General features: G+C 45.4%; 1 protein-coding gene across 1 annotated transcript; it reads left to right on the forward strand.

Annotated features, from left to right (window-relative positions):
* The first annotated feature begins 519 nt into the window (after positions 1-519).
* TMEM209 (transmembrane protein 209) lies at positions 520-11,171 on the forward strand. The gene is made up of 14 exons (XM_061346866.1): positions 520-659; positions 773-831; positions 1,381-1,512; positions 2,448-2,683; positions 2,981-3,185; positions 3,693-3,868; positions 4,514-4,585; positions 5,318-5,414; positions 5,877-6,002; positions 7,094-7,191; positions 8,691-8,805; positions 9,512-9,609; positions 10,239-10,312; positions 10,484-11,171. Exons 1-14 carry the CDS (start codon positions 520-522, stop codon positions 10,536-10,538), a joined length of 1,683 nt encoding a protein of 560 aa, XP_061202850.1. The 3' UTR covers positions 10,539-11,171.
* Positions 11,172-11,374: the final 203 nt, after the last annotated feature.

An 11,374-nucleotide genomic window follows, 5' to 3' on the forward strand; every position in this document is an offset into this window, starting at 1 on the left:
CCTTGGCCTGTCCCTACAGGCCCTTGTCCCAAGCCTCTCTCCAGCTTTCCTGCAGCCCCTTTAGGCACTGGAGCTGCTCTAAGGTCTCCCCTTCAGGAGCCTTCTCTTCTCCAGGCTGACCCAGCCCAGCTCTCTCAGCCTGGCTCCAGAGCAGAGCTGCACCAGCCCTCACAGCATCTCCGTGGCCTCCTCTGCACTCGCTCCAACAGGTCCAAGTTCCTTTTGTGCTGTTGTTACCCCAAATGAGGTTGGAATCTTTCTCTGGCCTCTTATTTGCACCTCCCTGGAGAAGATGGGTGCTGTTCCTCAGTAGTGAGGTGACAGAAATGTCATTGAAGAAATAACACATATTTTTCTGGTGAAAAGAATCTGCTTTCTTTTATAATACGCTGTTACTTAGTGCCTAAAGGTAAACCCTGTTCATAAAGTTTTGGATAACTGCTTTTTCTTTCATCTTCCACTGACCAAGACTTACTATATAAAAGTTGACAGATGTTGTCTCTGTGTTTGGTATTACAGATGATGACATCAGAACAGAGTTCAGAGACTTCCGTTATCGATAAGACTTTCCAGATTAGGAAGGAGGTTAAAGCCCGGAAGGCCATCTTGGCTTGGAGCCTCCTTAATGTGTCTATTGCAGGCATGATATATACTGAAATGTAAGTTAATTGTTACATCAGCTTCAAACAAGCAAAGCATTCTACTTTCTATACCCCTAAATATTTCCTGGGGCAGAATTATTGCAAAATAACTTCATTTTTATTCCTTTTAGGAGTGGGAAACTCATAAGCTCCTACTACAACATCTCATACTGGCTACTGTGGTATATTGGTGAGTTGCTGCACCATTTACATTAGTTTTTAGGATTCTTTACTTTCTTTGCTTGCCAGGTTTTTGGGGTTTTGGGGGGGGGGGTCATTTGTAAATGATATTTTTTTCTGTTTAAATTAAAACCAAACCCTTGGTTTACTTTCTGTCATCTTCCTTGAAACTGTTGCAGTTTTTTCATCCTCTTTAGTGACAGGTAAGGAGTTTTTTCAGCTTCCCTAGATAATATCATGAAAGGGCATGAAGAACTTGTTTGGAGCATTAAATCTGTAATGTGTGGAGTAAGGCTTTGTAGAACACTGCATTTTACTACCGCATTGTACTGTGGGTGTAGATGGCATTTCACAGTACTTAAAAATTGTTTCAGAGGAGTAGACTCCACACTGACTGTAAGGAAAACGAGCTCCAATGGTTCTTGCATTTCTTGGGGAAGAAATCTTAGATAGTTGCCCAAACTGGTGCTCACTGGTAGCACTAATAATGACCTGGTTTTGATTCCTGATTTTGCAAATAATGTATTTTTGTTGGTAAAACCATCTGTGTCTCTTCCAGAACTTGCCTTTGCATCTGTGTTCAGCCTGAATGCCTTGTTTGATCTCTGGTTGTACTGCAAATACACACTGGCACCGACAACTGTGGTCATGAGTCCTGGCCAGAGGAGACTGCTGGGCTTGCAGAATGTAGGTGAGTGGGATAAGTGTCTCTGGCAGTCTTTTTACTTTTATTCTTTTCTTTTTTTCTCCTGTTTTTCCCTTTATCTTAGTCTAGTGCAGGATTCTTCAGTTAAGTGAGTTCTGAATTACTTCTCCGGTATGAGTAAACCTGAATTACCTGCTGTGTATCAAAGTTCACAGCATCAAGTGTAATTTGTGTAATGCCAAGTGGTAATCTGATGAGTGTGTGTGGGGAGAACAGAGGGGAGACAAACACTCCTGGTGTAAAAGGACTGGGTAGTGAGATACTTCAATGTCGTGAGGTTGGGCAAGGAATATGTAACCTATAATCATAGAATCAACTAGGTTGAAAAGACCTTTAAGATCATCAAGTCCTGATCTGAAAATGACAGCCTAGAGTACAGTCACTCTGAAAGCTTTTGAGGATCATAGCAAAGTTCTAACATACACCAGAACCTGACAAAGTAAATACATCAGCAGCAAAATGCTGGCACAGTAGCACTGCACTTCATGAGTCTGCCTCAAGAAAATGAGAGGCAGACAGGAGTAATGCTGTATCACCAAAATTCAGGGATGTTATATAGAATCATAGAATGGTTTGGGTTGGGAAGGACCTTAAGATTATCTAGTAGGTGATGCTTGAAGTAGGCAGGTAGAGTAAGTTATAAGTTAGAGAAGCTACCCAGGGTCATGCAGGTGCCTGTAACATTTAACTGAAATCCAAAGCTGTAGGATTTGTACCGAGTCTTGCTCATGCATCTGTGTCCTCTTCTGTCTACTGCTTGACCACTGTCAAGGGACCAGATTTTTCTCATGTCCTTTCTTGCAGCTTTATAAAAGAGCCATAAGATAGCACTATGTATGTGTTTTGTTGTGTGTTTAAAGCCTGAGGAGAGCTTGGGGCTGCTCCATCCTCGGTGCTAATCCTATTTTTCCTTCTTGCAGCTGTACAAACAACTCCACCACGTGAGCTGGCAGCAAAGGAGGACCCATCTTCAACACCTTCTCCTCCAATCCAGGGTCAAAGTGTGCTGAGTTACAGCCCCTCTCGCTCCCCTAGTGCCAGTCCAAAGTTTACTACTGGTTGTATCACAGGCTACAGTCCTCAGCTACAGGCTCTGTCAAGCAACAACAGTTCTCACAGCAGTATAACCTATTCACCAAGTGGCAGCTACAGTAAGGTAACGACCAAGACACCTCCCAGGGGTACAGTTTGGTCTTTGTTTTGTGTGTTGGGCCGTTGAATGGGAGCAGCAGCACTTGGAGAGATGTCTGTTGGGAGACTTGTGCATTTGTGCATTTCTCCTGTTACAACGTAGATGTAAATGTGTGGTATTGGGATTTGCCCTTTTTCCCTAGTGACACTTCCTTTGGTTACGAGCAGCTTATTTGTTTCAGAGCAAAGCAAAACTAAGAAACTAAAGCGTAAGCACAAGGTAGAAGAAAGGAAATGATGTGTTTGGTTTTATTCACCCAAGGTTTATGGCTTCAGCCCCTTTCCTACTGGATCTATGTACACCACGAGTATTGGGCCAGTGGAAGGTGGTGGCCTGAGGTCTCGTTACCGCTCTTCACCCGTGTTCTATAATTCTCCTACTGGCAAAGAAGACTACATGACAGACCTCAAGTCCCTGGATACCTTCCTTCGAGGTGAAGAAGAGAAGCAGCAGAGGGTTCAGCTAGGTAAAGAAAACTGATTCAGTCAGAACAGCTTGGCAATGAGAAGGTGATGGGTTTAATCACATTTAGCTTTTGTGGATGAGGAAAGTTGCAAAGGATTCCTGTGTACTTGCACTAGTAATCTGTGACTAGTAAGTTGGCATGGCTTAGGATTCTTAGGATGTTTTCCTCCAAAGTATTCCTTTGAATAGGATACATGCCTGTATGGAAATGGGGCTGATAGATTGTCTCTGTAGTGTTCATTGGCTGTAGAGGGCCATGATAAGATAACCTTGACCTTGATGAGAGGGATATCCTGTGGAGAAGGGAATTAGCTGCAGGCAGTTTCTGTCCTGGATAGGGACAATGAAGATAAGGGTGATTATACAGACTGACTTCTGCCTGTATTCCTGGTAATTCCTGTTCCTGTCTCTTGTCAAAGCCTTAACATAGTGACCCAGTGTGCCTGTACTCTTGCTTCCAGAGTGACTTGGCAGTAATTCTACATGACTGTTTAATGAATTCTCTCAGGAAGTTCAGATTCCAGCTCTCCTTCCAGCAGCCCGACTTTCTGGAACTACAGCCGTTCCATGGCAGACTATGCACAGATGCTCAGGAAGTTCCAGTATCAGCTGGCTTGCAGGTCCCAGGCTCCATCAGCACACAAGGACGAAGCTGATATGAGCTCAAAACAGGCTGCAGAAGAGGTAAATTGGGCAGCAAGTTGGGTAAAAGGGAGAAATAGCCTTTAAAATCCACAGCTTTGTACAGAGGGTTGGACTTGACCTGCATCAGAAATGAGGGAGAGACGATTCTTCAAGCATTTAATCATCTTTGTACAGCTTGAAAGACTCTGTTGCTAAAAGCAGACATTTCATATTCTGAGTTGTAATCGTAGAATCATGGAATGGTTTGGGTTGGTAGGGACCTTAAAGCTCCATCCAACCTGGTCTTGAGCACTGCCAGGGATGGGGCAGCCACAGCTTCTCTGGGCACCCTGTGCCAGCGCCTCAGCACCCTCACAGGGAAGAGCTTCTGCCTTGTATCCAACCTGAACTTCCCCTGTTTAAGTTTAAACCCATATACCCCTTGTATACCTCTTGCATCAAGCCTCGAGTTCAGACCAGTTTTAACCTAGTAGAGCAGAGAGCTTAAAACTGAATTTGGGCTCACACAAGATGATTGTACCATGAATACAAGTGTTGTATGTGAAGCTGCTGCAGAAGTCACACAGAATGGTTTGGGTTAGAAGGGACCTTAAAACTGTGATGTAGTTAATGTCAGGACTTGTCACAGACCCCCAAAACTCTTGGTATTTGATTCTCATATGTGCTTACTAAATCTTTCCATAGGTTTGGGCACGGGTGACGATGAATCGACAGCTCCTTGATCACATGGATTCCTGGACTGCCAAGTTCAGAAACGTAAGTGCCACCTCTGAGGAATGCCCAGTTTTTGAGAACAAGGTGAGTTTGTAAGAACTCCAGCAGAGTGGAAAAGCACCTCAGTGTCCCATGGGTGCTGGAAGAATTGTGGTGCCCGAGTCTTGGGCTGGCACACGGAGGTAAGAAGACAGGAAGAAGGGATTGCAGAGATTCCTTTTCCACCTGATCTGGGTGGTTTGTATTCCAAAAACTACATAGTTGTAAATTTCATCTACCTTTGAACGACAAACAAAAGCATCTTGGCCATGACATATTACATATGAGGACAGGTGTATGACATATGAACAAATATGTCATGTCAGACATATGATAGGTGGCATATGAAGAGAGAGACTGAGAACATGGGGGCTGTTCAGCCTGGAGAAGGGAAGCTGCGTGGAGACCTCAGAGCAGCTTCCAGTGTCTGAAGGGGGCTGCAAGGGTGCTGGAGAGGGACTCTTCATCAGGGACTGGAGTGACAGAACAAGGTGTGATGCATAAAGGAGGTGCTTCAGCCCCTGATCATCCCTGTGGCCTCCTCTGGACTTGCTCCAACAGCTCCATGTCCTTCTTGTGTTGAGGACGTCAGAACTGTACACAGTGCTGCAAGTAGGGTCTCGCCAGAATAGAGGGGCAAATGGTGACAATTAGTAGGATGTAAAACATAGGTTGGGGTTTTTAAATGTTTTTATTGCTTCTGATATCCTGTATTTTCACTTTTTCCATTCCTAGTGGATTAATGAGACCATTCTAGTGCCACTTGTCCAAGAGATTGACTCTGTGAGCACTCAGCTGAGAAGAACGGGGTGTCCAGAGCTGCAGATTGGAGGTAAGAGCTGGCAGTAGCTTTAGAGTTCCTGGAGGTGGATAATGGTGGTGTCAGTGGGTGGGTGTTACCTACAGTACCTTTGTTGAATATTGTTCCTTTTCCACTCTGTATTGGTGGGGTCACCTTTTTGGGGTTGTTTCATCTGGTGTCTCCTTAAGAGCTGCATCTGTTGCAACACTCACATTAAAACAGGTCAGTGCTGGTCTTGTCCCACTCTTCATCTGCTCTTCAAAGTGGATATTGGTTCCTTATATCTTTTATGTTCTGTGATCTAAAGGAGACAGCTGGTACTTCACTGTAACTGAAATGAGCATTTGGGGTAGTGTCACCTCTTAAATGCTTTGGGGACTTTAAATGGTGCACCAGAAAGGACCAAGCCCTCTTTAGAGTGACAAGTAGGGGGAACTGCTCAGAGCGATGTGGTGGCTTTGGCTGACCAGCTCTGTCTCTCTTGTGTTGCAGAAGCCAGCATCAGCAGCCTGAAGCAGGCAGCACTTGTTAAAGCTCCTCTCATTCCAACCCTGAACACTATTGTGCAGTACCTGGATCTTACACCAAACCAGGAGTACTTGGTGGAAAGGATTAAAGGTAACGTGGTGCCACCACACTGACTTCAAACCACTTCTGTTACCGCAGTCAAGTGATGGTGGTGTCAGACATTTCCTTAGTGGAGACTTTTGAAGAGTCACACAGGGATGAGAGCTACTCCTCAGCTGGAAAGATCCTTCCTCACAACTTTATCTTTTAAAAGTGATATAATGATGCAGGACTTGGATGTAACCTTGGGAATGGTTTTAAAAGACTTATTTCTCAGTTTCCTCCTGCATGCTCAAGGTGCAAAGTGTTGGGTTTAATCCCTTCATTCACTATAGATAAAAATCATCATTTAAATTTACCTTCTCGTATCTTATATCGGTATCATAGAATCCTAGAATGCTTTGGATTGGAAAGGACCATAAAGCTCATCCAGTTCCAAACCCCTGCCCTGGGCAGGGACACGTTCCACTGGAGCAGCTTGCTCCAAGCCACTGTGTCCAACCTGGCCTTGAACACTGCCAGGGATGGGGCAGCCACAGCTTCTCTGGGCACCCTGTGCCAGCGTCTCAGCACCCTCACAGGGAAGAACTTCTGCCTAAGATATAAATCTGCCTTCTTTCAGTTTAAAGCCATTTCCCTTTGTCCTATTCCTACAGGCCCTTGTAAAAAGTCCTTCACCAGCTTTCTCCTCATCCCCCTTTAGTTACTGGAAGACTCATAATGTCTCCCTCAGCCTTCCCCAGGCTGCCCCAGCCCAGCTCTCTCAGCCTGGCTCCAGAGCAGAGCTGCTCCAGCCCTCGCAGCATCTCCATGTCCTCCTCTGCACTCGCTCCAACAGCTCCACGTCCCTCTTGTGCTGCTGCCCCAGAGCTGGATCAGGATTGCAGGGGGGGTCTCCCCAGAGCACAGCAGAGGGGCAGGATCCCCTCCCTGAGCTGCTGCTCACGCTCTGGGGGTGCAGCCCAGCACACAGTGGGGTTCTGGGCTGAAGCGCACACTGCTGGGCCATGTCTTTACAAGCATTTGATTAGTTGGATGTTTCTGATTTTGTCCACTGGAAATATACATGAAGTCCCTGAAATTAGCACAAAATACGTCTCCTACACTTTGAACTTCCATTAACTGAATCCTATTGTTTTCAGAGCTTTCCCAGGGAGGATGCATGAGTTCATTCCGATGGAACAGAGGAGGGGATTTCAGGGGCAGGAAGTGGGACACAGACCTGCCCACAGACTCCTCTGTGAGTATTCAAAGACATCTTGAGCTGACAGCTCGGAGTGGGCTGTCTTTGAGCACAGGGGTTTGGAGGGAGTAACCGAGAACTGTTGAGGAAGACGGTGAAATCCTGTTTGCATCATTTCCATGGATAATCCCATTGTGGGTGGTGAAATTCCCTGGGGAGTAATGCAAATGAGATTGGACATTGGATAGACCATAACAATGCAATTGTGTATCTTAGTCATAGGCCAGGCTTTTACTTCAGCTCATCTGAACCATCTGTCAAATAACTACAGGGAGCAGCCAGAGACGAGGGATCTTGTTGGGGCAGCTCTTGCTATATATTTAAACTCAATCATTCTATTCAACTAAATAATTATAATAAATGATTTTCAGTTACCTGGGAGAATAAAACCCAGGAGATCAGAATGTCAGAGGTTCACGCCTCTCCTGAGAAAGGTGTAATGAGACACAATCACTGGGAGCTGAAGTTGTACAAAATCAGTCTTGACACAAGATTTGATGTCCAGTTTGTGAAGGTGATTTAAGTACGTGGTAGTGACTGGCCATGGAGCAACTTGTAGTGTCTTGCTATGCAGCAGGGCAGACAGCTCAGAGGTGTAAATACACACTTGGGAAAGTTCTGACGTTAACTTAAACCAGTTACTAGTAGCAAAAAATAAACACAATTTCACATTTGTGTTAATCACACTGTAGAAAATACAAAGCTGTGATTTCCAGGGTGCATCTCCCACATTTCTTGAGACTTTTGGCATTTAGTCTGGAAAAGCTCTTTTGTCTGTTAAAAAGATCCTGTTATAGTCACAGAATCCCAGACTGGTTTGGGTTGGAAGGGACCTTAAAGCTCCTCCAGTTCCAACCCCTGCCACAGGCAGGGACCCCTTCCACTGGAGCAGCTTGCTCCAAGCCCCTGTGTCCAACCTGGCCTTGAACACTGCCAGGGATGGGGCAGCCACAGCTTCTCTGGGCACCCTGTGCCAGCGCCTCGGCACCCTCCCAGGGAAGAGCTTCTGCCTAAGAGCTCATCTCTGAGGGTGCAGCCCAGCACACAAGGGGGTTCTGGGCTCAAGCACACAACTGAAGCCAGGTCATGGGGAGCTTCTCCTCACCCCACGGCCCCAAGTCCTCCCCCTCAGGCTGCTCCATCCAGTCTCCCCCAGCCTGTGTTTGTTCTTGGGATTGCCCTGACCCATGTGGAGGACCTTGCACTTGACCTTGTTGAACTCCATGAGGTTCACACAGCCCCACCTGTCCAGATCCCTTTAGATCCCATCCCTTTGAACACAGAAGTATCAGATCACAGAGAACTGGTGATGTTGCCCCTATAAAGTATTGAGAAGTCTCCATGAAGGTTTAGAACACAAAGATACTGAAGTGTGGTTTTCTGAATACTTATTTTAGGACTTTATTTCACAATTATGGTATTCTTAATAAGCTAAATATGGGAAGCAAGATCCCAAACTAAGGAAGCTTAAGTGGGATTTTGTTTTGTTTGCCCAGATCATTATGCACGTGTTCTGCACTTACCTCGACTCCAGGCTCCCGCCTCACCCCAAGTATCCCGACGGCAAAACCTTCACTTCCCAGCACTTCGTTCAGATACCAGATAAACCAGGTACCAGCATCCACATTGAGCTACTCCTTGCCTCTTGGCTCACGTTGATGCCCTTGAAATCATAGAATCATGGAATGGTTTGGGGTGGAAGGGAACTTAAAAGCTGCTCCAGTTCCAACCCCCTGCCACAGGAAGGTACACCTTCCACTAGAGCAGGCTGCTCCAAGCCCCGTCCAACCCAGCCTTGGATGCTACCAGGGATGGGGCAGCCACATACTGGGGCAGCTTTAGCTAAACATAGATACTTCTTTTGTGCTACTCATTCAATTTTAAGCTAATTTGGCTATTTTAGCTAATTCAAGAAGCAGGAGCAGCTCCTCTGCCTACTCCTGGCAGCATTACAGTCATTCAAAGAGAGTGAAAAGGAAGAGAAAGGGAGAAGGGAAGGGAAGGAGGGGAGACTGGTGAGGGAATCAGGGAAAGGAAAAGTGGGAGTGGGTGGGAGAGCTGGGAAGGAGAGGCACTGGGTGGAATAACTGGGAGGGCAGCTGGGAAGCTGTACGATGAGTGCCAGAGAGGAGAGTGATGTGCAGGGGAGAGGTCTGGGAAGTGAGTGTGTGTTAAAATGAATTTCAACCCCAGAAAACCTGTCTAAAACATAAAACTAAAGCAAGACAAAGGGAATTTTAAGTTGCAAAAAGATCTGGAGCTGGGGAACCTTAGGAAAAATGGGAGTTGGGTGTAAACCAACACTTCCTCCTCACAGACACTTCAAATGAGAACGTCTTCTGCATCTACCAAAGCAGCATCAATCCACCTCACTATGAGCTCATCTATCAGGGCCAGACCCACAACCTGCCCAAGGTACGATGGTGTGAGTGGTCTCTTCCATCAGGATACCATCCCTGGATCAGATTTGGAGTGGGATTTTCATGTCCCAACCACATTTATTGACTGTTTACACATAGGCTGGGCAAGTGCTCATAAACAGGAGCTTGATCTTTGACCACAATGCACTACTTTGGCTGTGCCTAAATAATACCTTTAGTATCTACTTAAGGTACATAACTACTTCAGTAGTAGCTTCCTTGTATCTATTTACTGATAGTTTATGTTAAAATACCATGTTGTGTAGTTGCTGGTGCCTGTTGTCACCCCAAAGACCAGCAAACCCTGTGTTGTCCGTAAGGATTCCAGGGCAGGGGAACCTTCCAGTCTGAAACCAGCAAAATTCTCCTGCAGTTTTTAATGTTGGATATCTGTTTTCAGAAAAAGCTCTGGAATTTAAAGTATTTGGAGATGATTTTCCAGCCCAAATCCCAACATTTGGTCTGTTTCTGGTGTTCACCTCATTGGAAAATGGAAAGTATTGAGGGCAAAAACACAAGGAGCCATTTCATGACATCTACAGTTGCTTATTCTGCCTGAAATAGAGCTGTGATTGCTCATCAGTGACTCCATTCTTTAATTCTTCCCTCTTTCCATGGATTCAGGGCAGGAACAACATGTTCCACACCTTGCTGATGTTCCTGTATATCATAAAGACGAAAGAATCTGGGATGCTGGGGTAAGTACATGGTAGTATCCATCAGAGCATGGGGCACAAGTGGAGCACTTCGTCCCTCACTCCTTGAACCAAAACAGCTCCAGTGGGATGATATTAATGGCACTAAAACCACCTTCTCATTGGGAACACCAGCAGCTTTTCCATAAAATCAGGTAAATCTTGTTTTTGCAGGCGTGTAAACCTGGGATTATCGGGAGTCAACATCCTGTGGATCTTTGGAGAGTAACACCTCTGTCAGGACACTGCATCCGAGGAATGATGCTCCTCTGGTGAACTCAGTCACTACCTTGTTGATTTAATCATAGACTTAATAAGATGGGCTGATTTAAGCTCAGCTTTGTTGGCAGAGAGGGGAAGATGTGTAATTCCTACCTTATTTTTTTAAGTTTTTACATTCTTTTATTATTTGACTCATTTTTGCTGTTGAAACACTCATACTTCCCAGTGCCAGGTGGGGTTTCCCTTCCCAGCTCTTCACTGAAGGAATCCTGGTTCAAACTCCTGGTCTGCTGTTCCTGTTTCACATATCCCATGGTGTCATCATCTGAGCTTGGGACTAAACCACAACCACCTTTGAACTACAGCCCTACGAGGGGCTGTGTGCAGCCAGGAGTGAACCCTTGCCTGGAAACAGGAATGATTTAACAACTTTGGGATCCAGGGAATTCTAGATGGGGATAAGAAGAGCCGAATCTAAAAGTTTAGACTCATTTTGGTTCAGTTTCGTCCATGTGAGAAGAAAAATGTTACTGGTTTTAAGCCTGGCTCTTGCTGTAAGCAGGCTTTCTGCCCGCAGGAGATGGAGAAAGGGAAGAGAAAAGTCTTTGATTTGTTGGTGTCCGTAAAAAAGAGTTTGTAATGTTAGTTTTAGTTTTAATTTTTAAATGATTTGCAGTTTTAATTTGAAATTTGGGTTTGCTTTTTTATTTTGTGCCTTTTCTTTGGCTTTTCCTTTTCATTTTGAGCTTTATTTTCTTGGCATTCACCTCTGGCTGTCTCTTGATCCTTAGCGGCTGCTACGTGGCCTCAGCACCTCGGGGGCAGACCGGGCTGCATAAACCC

This window comes from Neopsephotus bourkii, unplaced genomic scaffold (genome assembly GCF_033783945.1).
Source record: "Neopsephotus bourkii isolate Nb327-2 ecotype Australia unplaced genomic scaffold, CSIRO-AGI_Nbou_v1 NB_281, whole genome shotgun sequence".
Taxonomy (NCBI): Eukaryota; Metazoa; Chordata; class Aves; order Psittaciformes; family Psittacidae; genus Neopsephotus; species Neopsephotus bourkii.